The sequence below is a fragment of the Symsagittifera roscoffensis genome, chromosome 2 (assembly GCF_963678635.1).
Source record: "Symsagittifera roscoffensis chromosome 2, txSymRosc1.1, whole genome shotgun sequence".
Lineage (NCBI taxonomy): Eukaryota > Metazoa > Xenacoelomorpha > Acoela > Convolutidae > Symsagittifera > Symsagittifera roscoffensis.
The window spans coordinates 14244591-14265964 of record NC_087063.1 but is presented as its reverse complement, the minus strand read 5'-3'; the positions used below and the strand labels follow the sequence as shown (position 1 = coordinate 14265964).

General features: G+C 39.4%; 3 protein-coding genes across 3 annotated transcripts in view; 2 read left to right on the top strand and 1 right to left on the bottom strand.

The window, feature by feature from the left end:
- The window catches only part of LOC134839041 (CTD nuclear envelope phosphatase 1-like), a 346443-nt gene that overhangs the window by 50366 nt on the left and 274703 nt on the right, over positions 1 to 21374 (top strand). The gene's annotated exons all lie outside the window — the stretch shown is intronic.
- Positions 1 to 21374, top strand: part of LOC134839039 (bromodomain-containing protein 1-like) — a 390829-nt gene that overhangs the window by 189354 nt on the left and 180101 nt on the right. The gene's annotated exons all lie outside the window — the stretch shown is intronic.
- On the bottom strand, positions 1105 to 13154 carry LOC134839702 (uncharacterized). Its single transcript, XM_063855323.1, has 4 exons — positions 13010 to 13154; positions 11179 to 11319; positions 1495 to 1552; positions 1105 to 1309 (listed from the first exon to the last, which is right to left on the bottom strand). Exons 1-4 carry the CDS (start codon positions 13152 to 13154, stop codon positions 1105 to 1107), a joined length of 549 nt encoding a protein of 182 aa, XP_063711393.1.

Below are 21374 nucleotides of genomic sequence, written 5' to 3'. Positions count from 1 at the left end.
AACAATATCAGAGCTCAGGTGTTAAAGTTCTAGTCGTACGAAACTAATATGAATGAATAGGTGGCCTTAATTCAATTTGGAATGATTTGCGGGAGAAGGGATAATTCGCCACGCATAAATAATTTGCGTAACGCTTTCAGGATTATCAATAAAATCTAAAGACTTGCCTACAATTTTCAAAATTTTCTGGTACGTCTAAACTGATGCAATTTTGCACAACTTTTCTCTCTAAAATAAAACATGCATTCTGTAAATTCTATCTGTCAATTAAAACTCAAAACTAAACAAGAAGGCTCGTAACAGGTTGAACTATTCTTGACGTTTCGAGAGGAAGAAAAACGTTTTCGTGAAAGCACTGATAAGTTAATCACAAAAAAAATCATGCCCTCTTTGCTTTGATTTTGTCCTTCAGTAAGTATATTAAAAGAAACTGTATGTTAATAAACTGGTAAGGATTAATCAGATCGAGTTGCTTGAATATATACCACAAATTTTAGCTCGAAATTTTTCGCGCGTTAGTTGTCCCAAACTGACTAAAATCACAAATGCCAAACCACCACAATTCTTTATATAATGGTCACAGGTACAAAACTTTTTTTAAATGAGCTAAGCACATCAGAAGTTTCGAGATAAAATGGATGTCAAACAAGCAAGGTGAAAAAGGCAGGTAAAAGCAGGTGAAACATAAATAGCAATTTAAGCTTGTTTGGCAAATTTTGAACCAAAAATATCGTGTCTTCAAAATAACCTTCAAAACTAGGATATAACTGCGTCAAATGCGCTTTGGATCGCCAAAAAATGGATGCTGAAAACAGTACCGACGGAAGACCTTAAGGGTCGGCAAGTGATGGACTCCCTGAGGGAGGGGGGGGGGGGGGGGAGAGATTGCTTTCGCCTCCCTCCTAAATCCGCTACTGTTACGAGCACATACACTCTGCCATTTTCTTCGAACAAAAATGTATACAAAACATAGAGAAGTTTCACAAACTATTTCTACTAAAACATATCACCGTTAAAGTAGGAGGTTTTATATCAGAATTCTTTCCTAAATTTGTTCCAGAAATTTTTGACTTAGTTACCAAATTTTCAAATTTTGACTTCTTCTCATACTAGATCAGTTATTGACATGTTGTCTTTGATCCATTCTTCGAAGGATGAAACTCGGGCGAAGTATGTTCCGTTTCGACAGAAATTGTCGTCCACAAAACTAGCAACTCCATACAAGCATTTGACATCACCCGACTTATTCAAAACCACTAGTGGCCCTCCCGAGTCTCCGAAGCAGCCACTAGTCGGCTGTCCTTTTGGTCTAGTGCAAACAGCTATATTTGTATCCTTTTCGCAACCTTCGAAAAATTCCACCAGCTCTGTTTCTTGAAGGACTTGGGTTATATTTTTTTCTCTACCGTCAGTTACGCCCATTCCTGAGAGTATCAATTTGTGAACTGAATCTGTAAAAACTTTTTGACACATTGGTATTCTGCGGCCACTAACTGGTCGCGCAAGTTTAATGAGAGCCACGTCACAGTCTGGGGACGGCCCATGCACATACCTAAAAATCACATCACAATAAAAAATAAAATTACCAAAACTATAAATCGAGTTGACCTACTATTGTACTTCTGATGCATAGGAATATGCGAATACTCGGTTACTGAGCACAAATATTCTTTTTTATCCCAATGTTTTGTACTAACTGATTTTCAAAATAATCGATAACTAATTAGGTCTTTTTATCAAAAAGGAAAAGAACTTTTTTTTTCAATTTATCATCAAATTTTGTTGATCTTTTTTTTGGGGTTGAACGAACTTATTTTCTGAGCTCTCCACAATCAATAAATAGACCCTTTTTAACCAAATTTTTTTGCGAATTTTGGGGCCAAATTTTCACCACAAAATGGATCATTTTTTTTTTAGTTAATCGAAAAATTACGCAAAAACTACAAAGTTATTTGATGAAAAACTACAAGTTCTCGAAATGCATAAACCCCGACAACTGTCTTAAAGAACATATATTTTTGTCAGTATATACTAAATTTGAGGGGGGAGTGCGCGCCGAAAAGCGCAATTTTCTGGTCAAAATTTTTTCAAAAAATTCTTAAAAATGCCTTTTTTCTGTTTTTTTTTTCAAAATTTTGCCTGCGGTACTAAAAAATTGAACAAAACAAGGTCTTTCTGATGCTTTGGGAAAACTTGGAAAATCATTTTGGCCAACTTAAATCAAGTCGAATAATTTTTTTTTGAAAATCCGCCCTCGCTAGAGAAAATCTTTGATTCGCCCTGTATTATATATTACAATATAACAATCAATTGTAAAATCCTTACCTGGCTCGTATACTGAAAACCAGGGGCGTATCTAGGAGTTTCCCGAAAGGGGCGGATTTTCCCAAATCAATAAATAGACCCCATTTTGACCAAATTTTAAGCGCCGCAGGTAAACTTTTAACAAAATTGGCCAAGATGCATTTTTAGCCACTTTTTGAAAAGTTTTGACCAAAAAAATTACGCTCCCTCAAAACCAAAGACGGCAAAGACGCCTTTAGAAAATTTTCAGGGTCAGTCAGCAACAAATGGATATCTCAAAGTAAAGCAAAAGGGGGACCTTTTGGGTCGTCAGGGGGTCGAGCCCGAGGGGGCGTCTTTTTTTGGTCAACATTTTTCAAAAATTCACAAGCTACAAGAGGTATTCACAAACAAGCTACAGGGTTTACTAGAGTAGTTACCATTCTAGTAACCAAAAACAGTAGCAAAATCCCGTCCTGCACATTGAATTCAAAATTTGCGGGATTGGTAATTTGCTGAGGGGTCTTTAATCTAGATAGGCTCTATTAAGGTTAGAAATGGGAATTGGTCAATTTTTGTATTATTAATTATTTTCAGGGAAAAAAAGATTATATGAAAAAGTTTTTTAGCATGAAATCAATAGATAAACCGCTCAAAAACCGTTCAAATCTTGCGCGGTTTTTGAGCGGTTTGTTCAGATAAACTGTTCAAAAACCGCTCAAACCGCTCATTTGAAGCAAGATTTTGAGCGTAATTGTCTAAAAAAAACCGCCCAAACCGCCCAAACCGCTCAAACCGCTCAAATCTTGCTAGAAAACCGCTCAAACCGCTCATATCTTGAGCGGTTTTTGAGCGGGATCTCGACCCGGGAATACGAGGCCAAGCTGAATCCAAAATTTGATCAAGAGTACGAGACCAAACTGTGTTCTGGTTACCCGCACGGGAGACAAGATTGTAAAAATGTTCCAATAGATAAGTGAGCTCAAATAATTGGTCACAGAGTTATAATTTGACGTTATTATACCGTATTTTAAAAAATAAGCCCACAAAACCAAATTGAAGAAATTACTCTTAACGTAAATTTTGTTGACACCTTAATTTGGTTGCTGCATCCAAAGTGAACGATAATAGCTAGTTATTGCGCAACCCGCATTTGAAAGTGGATGCTGCAAAATGTAAGCGGTTTCGGCAAAAATTATACGTATATCGTTCATTATATGATGCGAACTCTGCCTACTTACTGCATATTCTTTTAGAAACTACAGGTTACACGAACACAAAGTACACTGTACAAAGTAATAATTTTTGTTCCGACTTTTGTAGCGAAAGTAACGAAATGTTTGTAATCGGGGTAGTTTTTTTCTCTTCAGACAAATTTTGACTTTTTAACTAGCCATTTTTGAACAGAAATTTAAAAAAATGTAACACCTGTGATCTTTTTTTTGTTAAGTTGTGGGTCTTAAAAATTGCCGATTTGGCAAATTTGAGACATTTTGCGGTATGTTTTTTGCTATAAAACGCGTAGGCTATAAAACGCTATTAGATTTAATCCGTCTTAGAAATTGTGTCAAATTGACAATTTTACTGTATTATACTGGATTCTGCCTTAGTAAACTGAGCGTATGATTGATTAGTCATTAAAATAAGTATCTCACCAAACACAAATTAAACGCTAAGATTGAATCCAAGATATATTAAAAAAAACAATGAAATCAGCGAACACACCCACCCCCCCCCCCCCCCCCCCTCCCAAAACGTGAACTAAAAAAAGCTGATGTTATGAAACTCAGAGGGCGTTACAAGGGATGAATTGACCTTGGCATACAAAAACGGGGCCCCTCAACCCATAACGGTCACCGGAAGTGTAAATCGCCTAGCTGATTTCATTTCGTTGTAAGTCTAGTTGAGTGAAGCTTAAGTTTAGAACCCCAGACCCACAGAACCCCCACTTTAAAAAAACAACCGCATCCCTAACTTCTGGAAATCGTTTTTCGGCTCCAACGCAGGAAGCCAAAACTTAGATGGATGGATGATAGACAGTGTTAGGATACATTTGGTGTTATAATTTGAACCATTTCCAACGGTTGGGTCAGAAATTATTAGCAGTTGAAAAAAACACCCCTTACACCGGAAATAACCAATTTACGCAAAATAATGAGCGAGGGCACTCTGATTTTCAATCGGAAAGAGACATTCGATACGCCTCCAAAAAAGAAACCACTCTGCAAAAAAAACGCATCCCGCGACTCCTTCCTGCGTTGATACCCTTTTACCGGGAAATGTGATCATGGTCTTTATAAATGGGATAACTTGGGAAGTATAAATCAGATATGATTGAATCTTGTTAGTTGGGACCCCTATGAGACCTTGAACTTGTCCGAGGAATTTTGACCCCGGGTGACCCCTGGGGGACCCCTGCGGGACCTTAAATTGAATTGACTTTTGGGCGTTATGACCCCAAATTGTTACAGAAAAACCCCTAGATTAACACCTGAAAGTGGCGTATTTCCCAGCTCATCCCTGTAAGTATGAAAAAGGTCAGCTTACTAATAATTTGGAAGAAACTTATTTTTTGCGAACTGAAGCAGAAGCTGATACTAACATAGCTTCTAGATTGAAATCTTAGAGTATTAGAGTTAATTCAAAGGGACTTCGTAAGAATTGTCTTCAGCTCGGCTTGGCAAATGATCTATTAAAAGCAATTCAACTAGAAAAAAGAAAATTAGAAAAAATTGCCAGAAGCAGAACCGCGGTGTGAAAACTAAGTCTCACAACTTTTATGATTGGACGGGGAATTAACTTGGCTCCCCGGGGGATGTTCTAGCTTAATTTGACCACTGATATACGAACTAAGCTCCCTGATAGCTAGAGGACCGTGATTAGAATAGAGTATAGATGGAAATTATGAATGCCTGAAATGAATTAGCTACCCATGAAAAGGTTCTCACCCTGGCCCTTGGGAGGTCGAAACTTTAACGGGATAACTAAATATAGACTTTGCAAGGGTCAGTTAGTAATTATAGCATGGGTTATAGGTTGAATTGAACTCGTAATGATGTCATTGAGAAGCGTTTTCAGCTTCACTCAATAATGATCCTATGGGACTATTGCAAAAAAGATATTCCGTGATCGTTTAAAATATTTTATGTACCATACCCTTGGTGGACGATCATTTCGTTTCCCGGTATTCTCTTCTTTTTTGAAGTGGATCTCGTGTAGTCTCCGACAAGTACTATGACACCCGCTGAAAATAAAGTGATTCTTTGGTGATTAAATTTACTTATTTGGATCGTGTCTTTTTTGTTTAGTTTTATCGACAGTGAAAATCATCCAGGGAATTTCGACTCTTTCAAAATATCTCCCAAACATCGGTAGTTTTTTGTCCTCAGTGGGCTGTCCAGGAAGGATCATGTTCGTCATTCTCTATAAACTTCAAGCTCTCGCGGTCTTTATCCTGAATCGTGACACTGGTTTCCTTAGAACGTCATATTCTTAGAACGGATGTTCTAGCTTAATTTGACCACTGATATACGAACTAAGCTCCCTGATAGCTAGAGGACCGTGATTAGAATAGAGTATAGATGGAAATTATGAATGCCTGAAATGAATTAGCTACCCATGAAAAGGTTCTCACCCTGGCCCTTGGGAGGTCGAAACTTTAACGGGATAACTAAATATAGACTTTGCAAGGGTCAGTTAGTAATTATAGCATGGGTTATAGGTTGAATTGAACTCGTAATGATGTCATTGAGAAGCGTTTTCAGCTTCACTCAATAATGATCCTATGGGACTATTGCAAAAAAGATATTCCGTGATCGTTTAAAATATTTTATGTACCATACCCTTGGTGGACGATCATTTCGTTTCCCGGTATTCTCTTCTTTTTTGAAGTGGATCTCGTGTAGTCTCCGACAAGTACTATGACACCCGCTGAAAATAAAGTGATTCTTTGGTGATTAAATTTACTTATTTGGATCGTGTCTTTTTTGTTTAGTTTTATCGACAGTGAAAATCATCCAGGGAATTTCGACTCTTTCAAAATATCTCCCAAACATCGGTAGTTTTTTGTCCTCAATATAGAAAACTTAGGCTTGGCCAAGCAAACTTTATTTTCAAACATTGAAATTTGCCTGCAAACTTGCAAATTTCAATTTTTTTGTCAGGAAGTCCAATGTTTTTCCCAACTAAGTAACCTGGGGGCCTTCTGACGTTTCCACACAAGCTATTTTTGATTTTAATTACTAATGTTTCAGCGTAGAAGTTCTTTTTGAGTGTTAACTACCTCCCGCGCCCTTATGGCACCTTGTAACAAATCCTCCTATTCCGAAAATAAACAATAAGCATTAAACATTTTGGATCTACTGTACAATCTCTCACACTCTATAGTATCTACTGCAGAGCTTTTATCCCTATAATTAAATACAGTAAAGAGCAATAAAGCTTTGTATAGAAAATTCTAACTTTGCTGCTTTCTAAATGGTCGAAAGAAAGAGGTCGAGAAAGAGATTGTTAAGTAGATCCTAAGTTTTGTACCTTGTAACGCTTTTGCCCCCATTTAAAAAGGATAGGGCAAAAGTGAACAAGATTTGCTAAAAACCAAAGTTCCTAATAATTAGAAAATGTGGACAAAAGCTTCAGAACACGGAAAATTGTTACTTCTTCTCACAAATCCCCAACCGCATATAGCAAATTTACAGGCTCTTTTTCAGTTTCCTGTCTTTTTCGAATCAGGGCGAAGACCTCAATTTTTGGACTGCTTTTTAAGTTGTATCGTGTAGTATTTGCTTTAAAAAGAATGAAGATTTTTTCAAAAGAAAGCAAACAAAATTAAATCAGCGCGCTTTTTGAAAGTCATCTCCTCATGCGCTATTTAAAATGCAAAAAATACATTTTTCCTTTATCAAAGTATTAAATAGCCCGAATTTGTCTCGTTCCAGTTTTAAAACGATTTCCAAGAGGGATCTCTCAGCGACAAAAATGGCATAAAACTGATTATCTACAGAAGCAAACAGATTTCAGATCTGTTGTAATTTACAATAAGAGTTTGATTAAACGGTTTGAAAGACCGGCTGCATTAATGGACTACGCCAATTGTTGGCTTTATTTTTCTGGTTTCTAACAGAGCAACTTTTTTTGGTAAATACTACTTTTACTGTAAGTAGTATTGTAATCCGCCGTGTGTCCTTAGGGGGGGGGTCTTTTCGACGGTAGGGGTCTTTGGGGTCCTACCAAAAGTAGGGTCCAAAAAGACCCATCTTTTTTAAAGACCCCAAAGTACCCTGCCCGAAATAAAAAGACCCCTCTCTTAGAACACCCGACAGACAAAATACTTTGGTATTTATTTTCGCGCGGAGGTTAAGTTTAATCCCTTCCAAACTTTCCCACCACTAAATAAGTATGGGTATATCCGGCTGCGGTTTTCTCGCTTATTTTTATCTAAAAGCTAATCCTTTTCGTTCATATAAATATGAGTTTACATAAAGTACCATTCATATTTCCTTTTAAAAACTTTTGGTAATTATTGTTCGTTTCTCTTTCTTATTTTATTTTCAAACTTATTTCCAAGTCTCCCTTATTTTCGTTTTGCACCATTTTGATTCTTTTAGCCTTACTATTCCGGATGTTAAGTTGAGGTTGGACGCAGGAATGAACAATGGACCTTAGTGGGCTGTCCAGGAAGGATCATGTTCGTCATTCTCTATAAACTTCAAGCTCTCGCGGTCTTTATCCTGAATCGTGACACTGGTTTCCTTAGAACGTCATATCGTTCAACCACTCCAAGATGCGCAGGTTTGTCAAGTTTTGCTAGTAAGATTGCTGCTCTTCGTCGTCAAATTCCACTTCGGGCTCAGACTCGTTTATTCAACCTTTGTCTTGATCATGGACAATGTCTTGATCATCCTGTGACACGGTTATCTCTTCCAGACCCACAAGGTCTTCAGTATCCTTTTCAGGTCTATTCTGTCCCCTACGAAGTCGTCTCCGTAAGAATTACATTTTTTTGCGGGTCTAGCTCTGTCACTTGATCGTGTCTGCGTCGAAAAGGGTTGATCAGGTTCCATGTTCTTGGGAACAGGCATCTGCTTGGAGTTTTCCCAATTTTCTTCTGCATAGGGTAAAATATCTCCATTCGTCTCAATTATCTCATTAGGATCCAGGTCCAAAGCGGGCTTGTTCCGTCTTCCAGCGCCTCATTCCTATCGTTTGTTTCCGTGGTGCCTTTCTCACTGACTTCACAAGCAGGTTACATCATCACGTAATCGCCCTCTTCCATGTCTTTAGGTATACACCAGTCTTTTTTGGATGAATTGTATGGCTTAACGTTTTCAAAGTGCGCAGCTCGGCCGGTAGTCAGTCTGTAAAAATGTCCCTCCTGATGCACTTCCGTTATCATGAACGGTACCTTCCATTTTCTTAGGAGTTTCTTCGTTCCTTTCGGTGGGATAACATTCCGAAAAACCCACACGTAGTCTCCTACTGAGTAAAATTTTGCAACAGTTGTTTTCTGATCACACATTTTCCTCTGCCTCGCCTGAGCCTGGGCTTGCTGTGTCTTGCGTCAATTAGCAAACCTCTGATCTAATCTTTTATATAGACTTGTGGCGATGACTTTTTTCCTTCGTACTCCGGGTTAAACAAAAATCAAAGGCAAAGTCTTTTTATGCCCTGTCAACATCATAGGAGGACTTATTCCTTTGGTTTTTCTAAACTCCAATTATTCGTGGCAAATATCTGTCCAAATCAGTCATTTATCAGGAATAATACACCTTCAACATCGACCCCTGAGTCCGATTTCGTCTTTCTACTAAGCCATTCGTCTGAGGCTGATATGTTGTCTCATGAGCTACTAAGTAACTTCTCCAAAAAACACTTCCGTTTTTTGATCGGAATGTCATCGGAATTAGCGTCTGGCTATTGAAGTATTGATCAGATGATCGCAAGTCTCTTGGGCTGAGGCTGGTATGCAGGCACGACTTCTGCATTCTTTAATGCAAAGACCTTATCTTAACCAGTCTCTCCCAAATGTATCTAGTGGTGATTGGTCTGCACCACTTCATTAAGCTCGGATGACTCGATTGACTGTGATAGGAATCGCCTTTTCCTAGAACATTTCACTAGCTGGCACGACAGACATGCCGTCACCCACTTCTTGCATGCTTTTTTCATCACAGGCCATTCAAAGCGTTAATAGAATCCTATCTATGGTCTAAATTAACGGTTACTTAATGACCCATCTGATCATGTGACGTGGATAATACTTCCGTTTGATAGCGTAGCGGCGACATCACCGCATTTTATTTGTACAAAACCTTGTCATATTTCTCTTTTTGTATCAAAGATCCAATCCTTATTCAGATATAACCGTCTCAAATTTTGCAAATAGGACTGTCTGAAGATCCGATAAGATCAATTTTAATCCAAATTTTCAAGCTAAATGTAATATGGTCATTTCTCTGCGCTCTTAGTTAATTCAAGAGTATGTATCTCGCTTTCAAGTATTTCCTCATGACCCTCAGATGACTGCTTAACTCATCGTGCCGATGTGCGTCATCTTCCATCTTAACACACCAAATCTTTGCCATTGACTTTGCGTCCTGTTTGTATGGTTTTAGGTCAACCCTGCCTGCTTCCATCTGCGGAAACAAGCTCATCGAACGTTTTGGCACCGCTATTATCTCCAAGTCATCTGCAGCGTTGTCAAAGACTTTTTCACTGAAGAACAGGTAGCGATCACTATCAGGGTCTTGGTGCACCTCCCAGACCAAGTCTCTTGCTCGAGTCTCCACCAGCAGTCTGAGTACGTGTCAATCTCTAATTTCCTCAAGGTGTCTTCGACAGATGAGTCTACCGTGGAGCACGACTCCGCGGCAGATTTTGATATGCAGGATCTACTCATCCATTCAAGCTCTCTGGTTTTGTCCACCTGCAAATACGCTTCCTTCGGTGTCCGACTCTCCGGACAAATTTTCTTGCTTCGAAAGTGACTGTCTTCCTTTGAATCCTGGCCACTTGTTTTTTGTCTTTCACGATGTTCTCATCAAAACGCTTTGAGGAATTCAGAAAACTAGCCGCTGAACTACTACCCTACAATCCCTTTCATTTTCTTTGTGTTGGCGTCCTGATGTTTTTATCCGTATTTTCTCACTGACTGCCAACCATGCCATGGCTGCTCTCCATTTAGGAGCTTTTCTAGTCACTTTCTTTTTTAATTATGCACACAGCATCTGCATCACCTCCAGTGTGACCAAAGTTATTTTATCGAGCAATGAAAGGCTGCGTATGTTCGGTTTGAATGTAGCATCAGATCGAAGGGCACCGGGTCCTTTTTGAGTAAGATCTTAATCTCTGCCGCTTTTCTAATTTAATTCAAGATGCGCTGGTGTAAGATGTCTTGACCTGTCCAGCCATATCATCAGTGTAAGCAATTCGTAAGTCTCTTTGTCTAAAAACGAGAACCCTTCATTGATTTTAGACTGTTTGGCCTGCTTCTGTTCCGATTTTTCGTAAAATTCAGTTTTCCTGCTAAGGCTGTCAGCATTTTGGTGCTTGTCACGCATCCTCTGCTCGAATATTATTATTTGGTAGCCATCAAAACTGACTATCCAACGACCAATGTAGTCCTGGTCCATCGAATACGTTTTCAACCAGGATAGAGCTCATATATTCTCTCGCAACTTGAAGGAAGCGCTTCCCACCAAGTAGGCGCGATACTTCTCCAGGAACGTAACTACCGCAAACAGTTCGGCTTTTGGTGAACTGTGGTTCATCTCAGTATCGCTCAAAACCTTACTGTCGTATGCAATGGGACGGAGGACTGTTATTCCATTTAGCTCTTGCTCCTGATGCAGTATTCAGGAAACGGCTAACGGTGAAGCACCAGTATAAAGAACGCACATGCCTTTCTCCTGGGTATGCCTAGCACTGGCGCTTGGAACAGCTCCTGATTTCCATTCTCGAAATTTTCCTGAGCTCTTTCATTCCATTCGAATTTCTTCACTCTGTTGCGCATCAGTTGTTGCAACGGGTAGGCTTTGTCTGCGAAACATTTACGAACTCTCAATGATAATTCGCGAATCCTAGCTAGCTCATCTGCTGCGTGTCAGTTTTGAAGGCCTTCAATGTTAACACGGCCTCCGCCGCATCCGGATCCGGCCTCATGCCATGCTTATCCACTTGTTTTGACAGGTACTTCATTGAGTCCCTAAGGATCTCACATTTCGAGGGTTCGCATTTCAAGGCAGCTCTGCTCATGCAGTCAAAGACTTCATCAAGTCTGTCTTTTTGGAGTGTCAAGGTAGGTGTCTCTATCATCCACATATCACTTCACGAGATTCCCTTAATTCCTTATTATGCTTGTCAAGGCCTGAGCCATCAGTCTTTAAAGGTCGCCGTCGCATTGCACAAGCCAAAGAACATCCTCTTCCACTATTACAAGCTTGACTCTCATGCAAATCCGGTCTTTTCTCTATCCTGTTTTGGCAGGGGAACCTGCCGGAAGGCAGGACCCAGGTACAATGTTGTGAAAAACTTGGCATCGGCAAATTTTGAGCGGCCCTTGTCTATCCGTGGAATAAGGTATTGTCCTTTATGACTTTATGGTCACCACGTTCAGGTAGCATTTTTCGCAACAGAATCTCAGCTGTCCTCCTTAAATTTTTGGCCATGATGATTCCACAAACCCCAAGTGACTTCGAGGGTTCTATCAAGTCGTATTCGAGCAGCATTTCTATTTCTGCTTGGCACGCCTCCGATTTATGAGGTGTCATGCGCCTCGCTTCCTCCCAGAGGGAAACGGCGATTTCTTCAGTTCGAACCAACACGACGATATTACAACAATAAGTGTCCGCTTTATCTTTGAGAAAACTTCTGTGTTCCGAATTAAAACTGCCCTCAACAACTCAAACTTTCCTTCCCCTATCTTAAGTCTTAAATGCTCTATTTCTGGCAGAACTGATTTGTTAAACTCTAATTCATATGAGGAGGGGCATACCAAAAAATTTTGAGCAGCTCGATAAGCCGTCAATTTTTTCAAATGTCATTGAAAATATGTTAATTAAAGATTTTATTTCATCAAACATTTCAAAACAAAATCTTTATTTGTGTGAGTTGGACAGTCCTTTTCTCGATGCCTCTTCAGGTTTGGCGTTTCTTCATAGTCCGTTCTCATTGGCAAAACGCAGCCAAGATTTCTTTCACGTTGGATTTAAACTAAGGTGTCCAGTGTAATCAACAATACACTCAAACACAGCCCATTTTGTGTGACAGAAAAGCTCCGGCCTAAAATCACTGAGCTTTGACTGTTTGGTTTCGATGCCAGGTTAACATGCTTAGTATCACTCAAGGGGCTTAAGTTTTTTATCCTAAAAATTGCTACTACAGCCTGTTTAGGCTGTAATTTTATTTTTTTTGTCTAAAAAAACTATTGACTTAGTCTCATCAGTTTTTATCCTATTTACTGGTCGTTTAACATATTTCTTTTTGGGTTCCCAATTCTTATCAGTCCATTATTCAAAATAATGGACAAAAAAACTCATCCAGATGTTCCCTCATCCCATCTGGAGGAATGTCATTGAAGTTCTCTCGGCTACGTAAATGGCTCCTTGTTTGGCGGCAGTCAATCTTAAGTTCGTGGGTATCAGGTACGCCCCGGTGAAAACCATCCTTTCCCATGTCTTTATCGGCATTACGCTGACTTCTGATCCTGAGTCTAGGATTCATTGTTAACCCTTCACTCTTGTGAACCCATACGTGCTTCCTTTGTTTGAATGCTCAATGAAGTTCACTCTCGGCTCTCTGATAGCTTCTCTAGACTGTGCTACTCTATTGCTAGACCCGCTCACGTCTCCCAGTAGGCCATCCAAGCTGTCCATTAGGGGCTGAGTGCATTTTTTCTTGTTGACTCGGAAATTGTTCCAGGTCACCCCTCAATAGTTTTTCTCTTTCTTTAGCTTCCCGCCTCAATCGCGACAAGTTATTGGCCAATTACTCATCTGTCATCTTCTTAGCGTTTCTTGTTTTTACTAATATCCTGTCTGTTGCAATTTTTTTCTTCCCGCAGGCTTTCCGTTCTCATTGGCACTAAGAAGGCGAGCCTCCCTCTGTCGTGTTTTCAATCAAAGTGCTGGCAGTTCCGGCATTTCTTCTCGGTCAAGAGTCCCGTAGCGAAATTGTGACCCTGTTCTACGGGAGAAATCACTTGTTAATTTTCTGATCCCATTTCCTTCGGTTGAACGTTCCGCCTGATTCTCATCCTGAGCAGGGCTCGGATGGATCTCTTCATCCATTTTTGTCCTTTTGTCTTCCAAAATTTTGACTCCTTGTTTCAATCAATTGGCATGAAACTTTCTTCCCCTTCTTGCTCCGAGTCTCTTTGGTCCTTTCTATAAAAGGATCATTCATTGATTTCTTTTGTTTCTTCAGTATAATTTTCCCAGAGCTATCACTTACTCATGTAGACTCATCTTAGTCTATTGCTTTCTACTGCTCACTCATTTGATTCGCTTGCTACCGTATTTGTTTTCTGATGACAGATAATATTCACACAACACGATAATGTTCGAAAGTTTTACCTAACAAGTAACCACGAATCTTATTAAGTTATCACAATCACAGTAAAGCGTTTTTATTATTTATGCATTGCAATTGACTACTGTTTATTGGATAAAAGTTGTATGTGTATGTAAGTGTATTGCGATTGGGCTGCCGCAATTTGATAGTCATAGTGGTTTCTAAAGAGGGAAGTTTCCCCTGTTTAATGCCGCATTAAACAAACAAAATTTGAAGGCAGTATTTTTGTCAAGCGGGCGACTAATGCATCCACCGAGTACTGTGTTACCTATCTGCATTCGGATTGCCCAAGGTAGACCTACTAAAATTTCCAAGACAACCACTCTTCCAAAACAAAATTTTGCGTTCTAAGTAATTCGAATAAATCAGTCATTGATTAAAATAAATCAGTCAATGATTTTATGTCTTTTTTGGTCTGCATAATTGTCCTAATACCTTAATTCTGATCAGTAATTGTTTTTTCAGCAAAAAAACTGTAAAAAATCTTAGACCCCTCCGGATAGGCGTTCAGGGATCTTTCCAAACTGGCAAAAACAAGGACACCTCTGATTTGGGACCTATCCGGATTGGCAAAAACATGACCCCTCCGAATAAGGACACCTCCTGATTGGCAAAATACATGGCCCGTCAGAATTAGAACCCCTCCGGATTTGCAAAAATTGACACTTCTGGATTGGTTAAAACGGATCCTTAGGGATTGGGACCCTTCTGATTCCGCTAAATTGTGACGCTTGCGAGTGGTCAAAAATCTAAACCAAAACCCCTCCAGTTACGGTCTTGGAGCCTACTATGCAAGTTCAACTTACTAGGAAGGACTCGACTCGTTTTGGTTTCAGACCCCTCCGGATTGAAGCGAGCTGCTTATTTAACATTTTCTCTTGACGGTGATGGGACTTTTAACAAACATGTTTCAGAATTCTGCTTCCTTTCTAATTAAAGCCCAGCAAATGACTATTTGTTATTGAATAAAAAACTAACACAGCCTGATGATGTCATTTTTTTTTTAAAAATAAAGCACTCACTACCCAATCAAAATCAATTAATAAAATTTAAAAAAATATCCAACTTGAAAAAACAAGTATCAAAATTGTATGTGTATTGCAATTGATAGTGAAAGTGGTTTCCAAAGAAAAATTTTTCCCTGTTTAGTGCCGCACTTATTAGACAAAACTTGCAGGCAGTATTTTTCTCTGTCTGTATTCGATTAGGCCCAGAATCGCGAATCTCCGGTTTTAGACCTGTTTTGTTTTCACTATGATTTTTCAGTTTATATTTAAAGGCAGGTTAACAGAGCAGTCATTGGTTTCCTGTCTTTTTTGGTCTGCTTTTTTGTCCTGATATCCGAACTTTGATCACTTATATTGTCTTTTTGCAAAAATAAACTGTGAAAAAATCTTAGAAACCTCCGGATAGGCATTCAGGGATCTTCCCGAATGGCAAAAACAAGGATTCCTCCGAATTGGGACCTCTCCGGATCGGCAAAAACATGACCCCTCCGAATTGGGACCCCTCCTGATTTGCAAAAATTGACCCTTCCGGATTGGCTAAATGGGATCCCTTTGGATTGGGACCCTTCTGATTCCACTAAACTGTGACCTTTCCGAGTTGTCAAAAATCTAAGCCGAGACCCTTCCAGTTACAGTCATAGAGCCTATTATGCAAATTCAATCAACTAGGAAGGACTCGTTTTGGTTTCAGACCCCTCCGGGTTAAAGCGAGCTGAACAATTTCTCTTAACGGTGAGGGGTCTTTTAACAAACCTCTTTCCGATTTCTGCCTCCTTTCTAATTTATGCCCAGCAATTGACTATTGTTTATTGAATAAAAAAACTAACACAGCCTGATGCTGTCAATTTATTTGAAAATAATGCATTCACTACCCAATCAAAAGCAATTATTAAAGTAAAAAATATATTCAACTTGAAAAAAAAAAGAATCAAAACTGAATGCGTGTTGCAATTGATTTGCTTAAATGGTTTCCAAAGAAAGAATTTTCCCTGTTTAGTGCCGCACTTATTCGACAAAACTTGCATGCAGTATTTTCTTAAGTGGGCGACTTTTGCACCCAAAATTCTGTGTTACCTATCTGCCTTGGGATTGCCCGAGCTAGACCTACTGAAAATCTAAAGGCAACCAGTCTTCCAATGTAACCACTGTCGATTTTTTTTCGGTTGTATCCGTGTTTAGATGTGCTTCAGTTTTACTATGGCCGTTTCAGTTTTTATTTAAAGGCAGGTTACCATTGCCGTCTTGTTTGGTCACCCTATTTGTCCTAACATCTTATATCTACTCGCTGATTTTCTTGTTTTTTTTATTTATGTTAGGAGAAAAAAATTCTTAGACCCCACAGCTTGGCGTTCAGGGAACTTTCGAAATGGGCAACACTGGACCACTCCGAATTGGGACCCCTGCTGATTGGCATAAGGCAGAACCCCTCTGAATTGGGGTTCCTTTGGTTTGGCAAAAAAAATACCCTTCCGGAGTGGTAAAAACAGGGCTCTTTTGAATTGAGAACCCTCTGGATTAGCGAAAAATGAATATTCCGGAATGGCAAGAACGGGAAATCTCCAGATTGGAACCCTAATGATTCGGCAAAATTGTGACACCCTCGAGATGCCAAAAATCTAGACTAAGATTCTTCCACATACGGTAAAAGAGCCTAAAATGCAAGTTCGCCTAACTAGGAAGGGTTCGTTCTGGCTTCAGAACCCTCCGGATTGAAGCTAAGCTGCTTTTTTCAATAATTCCCCTTACTGTAAGGGGTCTTTTAACAAGCCTATTTCCGTCTTGACTCTCAGTCATTTTTTTGGTACCCTGACCCTTCCCTATGGCCGAGAACATTGTAAACGTGCCCTTTAGTTCAATGCTCAAGGCAAAAAAAAAACAGATCTAAAACGTTTCAGCCGAAAAAATATGTCAAAAACAATGCTAGTTGGACACCTCCGGATTGATGAATCCACTAAATCAACCCTGTTAATTTCCATTTTGCTGGGACCAGGAAAGTTGTTGGCAAATGGGGTCTTAAATCTGTCGATTCACAAGTGTGTGTAGTCAGAACGCACTTACTCACTTACTAAAAAGTTCCAGATTTTGCGGCGTTTCGTTTTTTCAGAAATCACGAAAAAACGGACTTCGATACCCAAAAATTTCGAACCGCGGCCAAACTAAATTCGACCAGTTCCTTGTTCTGTTAGTCCAGTTACTATGTGACTCACTCTCTCAGCGCAATCTTCCTCTTCAAAAAAAGTCGATTGCTCAAAAATTGCGATTTGGGAGGTCAAAAAATCACTTTTTAGACCCTAAACACAAGTCTATGTTGGGTCTGTTTGACTGAAAAACAGTATGAGAAATTTATTACGAGTAATTTAAATAGTAGTACTAAAAGTATAATGCCCTTCCTACTCAGCTCAAAGTCCGATATACGATGCTGAACTCGGAAATTCGCAACTCGGTTGGAGGTCACTACACTAGGAGATCACCACAAATTGATATCGTACTGTGAGCACAAAGAGCATTAACGTGCTTAGTTTTTCTAAGAGCCCAACAACACAGGCACCAAAAAAAGCCACAGTTTTGATCGTAACAATTTCGTTTCAAATAAACACCTGTAGCAACAATATTTTTAACAACATAAAACGGGATGGTCAGATCGCATCTCGTCTGGGGTAAGGATTTGTACAAATTTTATGTTTTGTACTGTTTGTGCTTTTTTTGGTTCTTTTTTTGGTTTCTTCAGGTAGTATACTACTTTTTAATTGGTTTCTCTTATAATTTTAAGTGATTTTGATCTTATATTGCGCAGGAAACGACGGGAAGGACGATCCACACCCTTCACGATACGTGAATTTTTGGTCTTAACTGTGTTAAAAAGCTAAATCGGGGAATCCGGAAGGCTTCAGCGTTCCATTCCACCCTTCCGGCCCTCGGTTAAGGGCCATTGTCCGAGCATCCGCTCGGCGCGAACTAATTTCGTAAAGAGATCGATCAAGATAATAAAAGAATAACACCCAGGAGCGCCAAAAAAACATATAAGTTACATTCGTAAGGAGGTACATATCGGCGGAAAAAGAAGCTAGTTCATGAAATGACTGGCTAGCGTCCAAACACAGCTTCAAATGCTTTTAACAGTCTATACAAAAAAAGGTTTGATGCGTGGTCCATTAACATCGGGTTGACAAAGTAGTTACAACTTGAAGGCTATCGGACGCAAAAAAACATGGTTACATGCAAAAATGGTGACTTCATGGCTGAGTCTCAGTATCCCTAGACCATGAGGTTACTCCTAAGAACAGGGTTACTATTCAATTATTATCGTAATATTGTTTTTGTTCAGTGGATAAAGTTCATCATGTACATCGGATACGGATCAACCTTTTCTCTCAACTCCTAGCTTCTCATTATCTGAGAACAAGCTTAATGTTATTTAATTCAATTCAGGACACTCCAGGAAGGTAGAATTTTTTATGAACAAGTTCACATTTTTTTCGAGACCCTTGCGGGTTTTTGAATCCGGAAAAGAGTTGTCTTCTTGGCGACCTCTTTCTGGAGTTTCTCCATAACGACTGTAACTGTACAATTGTTACAACTCAAAGTACAATTGCCACAACTCTTCTATAATTGATGAATACAATTTCTGTAATTTGCTGTATCTCTTCCGCGTCTCTTTTTTATCAGCAAAAAATGTTGTTTTGACTTTAAAGGTTTCAGTGTTCGCGAAATATGGGAAACTGTCCTTTAGGAACTGAGTGCGTTTTTTCTTGTTGACTCAGTAGTTGTTCCAGGTCACTCCTCAGCAGTTTTTCTCTTTCTTTAGCTTCCCGCGTCATTCGCGACAAGTTTCTGGCCAATTACTCATCTCTCATCTTTTTAGCGTTTCTTGTTTTTACTAACATTCTGTCTGTTGTGATTTTGTTCTTCCCGCAGGCTTTCTCTCTCAACATGAACTGATATTTATAATTCACTCATTCTAATTGAGATCTGTTCATTCTGCTATTCACAATCCTGATTAAGGTCCCTTCCATTGATGCTCCGTTGTCCATCAAGGGATTCACTAGTGGTGGCGTCACTTTTTTCTTGCCAGGCAGTTTACTACCGGTCGAAATTCGCGCTGTTCCTCTCTGTCTCGAAGGCTCTTCATAAAGTGATCCGAATACCTATTTTCCATAGCTGCAGGCGCCTCGTTTTCTTGCGTCGAATTGCTCAAGCTCACTTGAGAATCAGAGTCATCACTTTCTCTATTATCCTAATCCTCTTCTTGGGTACCAACTTAACAGCCACTTCCCAAGTGTTCTTTACTCGTTCTGAAAACGAAGAAGACCGCTCTCTCAGTCATCCCATGCTTCATGGTTTTGTCAGTAGGCGAGCCTCCCTCTGTCGGGTTTTCAATCAAAATGCCTGACAGTTCCGGCATTTCTTCTCGGCCAAGAGTCCCGTAGCGAAATTGTAACCATGTTCTACGGGAGTAGATTCACTCGTTGATTTTCTGATCCCATTTCCTCCGGTTGAACGTCCCGCCTAATTCTCATCCAGAGAAGGGCTCGGATGGTTCTCTACATTCAGTTTTTTTTTTCCAATATTTGGACTCCCTGTTTCAACCATTCCGCCTGAATTTTTCTTACTTGCTCCGAGTCTTCCTGGTCCTTTCCACAAAAGGCTCAATCATTGATTTTTTTTGTTTCTTCAGTATAAACTTCCCAGAGCTATCACTTAACTTAGGTATCCTCGACCGGTCTAGACTCATCTTAATCCATTGCTTTCTACTGGTCACTCATTTGATTCGCTGGCTAGCGTATTTGTTTTCTGACGACAGATTGTATTAACACAACACGATAATGTTCAAAAGTTTTAAATAACAAGTAACGACGAATCCTTTAAAGTTATTACAGTCACATTAAAGCGTATTTATAACTTATGCAGACCAATTGACTACTGCTTATTAGTTAAAAACTTGTATGTGTTAAAATAAAAAAAAAATCCAACTTGAAAAAAAAAGAATCAAAATTGTATGTGTATTGCGATTAAGATTAATGGTGAAAATAGTTTCCAAAGAAAAAAATTTCCCGGTTTTGTGCCGCACTTATTAGAAAAAACTTGCAGGCAGTATTTTTCTCTGTCGGTTTTCGATTAGGCCCAGAATTGCGAATCTCCGGTTTTAGACCTGTTTTGGTTTCACTGTGATTTTTCAGTTTATATTTAAAGGCAGGTTACCAGATTAGTAATTGGTTTCGGGTCTTTTTTGGTCTGCTTTATTTTCCTAATATCCTAATTTTGATCACTAATTGTCTTTTTGCAAAAAAAAACTGTGAAAAAGTCTTGGAAACCTCCGGATAGGCATTCAGGGATCTTTCCGAACTGGCAAAAACAAGGGCACCTCCGATATGGGACCTCTCCGGATTGACAAAAACATGACCCCTCCGAATTGGGACTCCTCCTGATTGGCAAAATACAGGGCCCCTCAGAATTGGGACCCCTCCGGATTGGCAAAAAATGACTCTTTCGGATTGGCTAAAACGGATCCCTTCGGATTGGGACCCTTCTGATTCCGCTAAACTGTGACCTTTCCGAGTTGTCAAAAATCTAAGTCGAGACCCTTCCTGTTACGGTCATAGAGCCTATTATGCAAATTCAACCAACTAGGAAGGACTCGCTTTGGTTTCAGACCGGAATGAAGCTAGCTGAACAATTTCTCTTAACGGTGAGGGGTCTTTTAACAAACTTCTTTCCGATTTCTGCCTCCTTTCTAATTTATGCCCAGCAACTGACTATTGTTTATTGAATAAAAAACTAGCACAGCCTGGTGATGTCAATTTATTTGAAAATAGTGCACTCACTACCCAATCAAAAACCATTATTAAAAGAAAAAAATATTCAACTTGAAAACGAAAGAATCGAAACTGAATTTTTCAAGAATAAAATCACAGTTTTTTTCCGTGATCCTTCCGGACTTTTGAATCCGGAGAAGAGCTGTCTTCTTGGCGACCTCTTTCGGCAATTTCTCCGTAACGAGTTAGCTGTAAAATCGTTACAAGTCGGAGTACAATCGCCACAACTTTTCTAATATTGATGAATATAATTTCAGTAAATCGCTGTATCTCTTCCGAGTCTTGTTCTTATCACCGAAAATTGTTGTTTTGATTTTTAAGACTTCAGTGTTCGCGAAAATGAAAGTTGTTACAAGTCATGCACATTCAATTCGAAAAATTGAAAATCGTTCTGTCACTCCAAGTTTGGCCCTCCGAATACGTTCAATTGAACGATTAACACTATTAGTTGTCTGAAACATCAAATCCTCCGACTGAAAGGTTCCGAATAAAAGTCTCGAAGTTGACGACATGCATTTCGAGCATTCTGGTCGAGTGTCCAAAAAACTTTTGTATAAAAGCTTAGTGCTAGAAAAAATTGTCTAAATTTTATGTTCCTACAATTTTATACCGTTTTTTTCCTTGAAAAGATATGTCTTCGAAATCATTCAACGTCTAGTCGTAGATTGGGATGGCGGGATGCTAGTAGGCACACTTGTAGACC

Excerpts from the sequence above, each read along its gene's own strand:
- LOC134839702 (XM_063855323.1), bottom strand. The coding sequence starts at position 13,154 with ATGGACAGCTTGGATGGCCTACTGGGAGACGTGAGCGGGTCTAGCAAT. Across the intron at positions 11,320-13,009 it reads TGGGTTCACAAGAGTGAAGG|ACAAAGCCTACCCGTTGCAA; the intron begins GTTAACAATGAA and ends AATGTTTCGCAG. Across the intron at positions 1,310-1,494 it reads TCATTAAACTTGCGCGACCA|ACCAAAAGGACAGCCGACTA; the intron begins GTTAGTGGCCGC and ends TGTTTGCACTAG.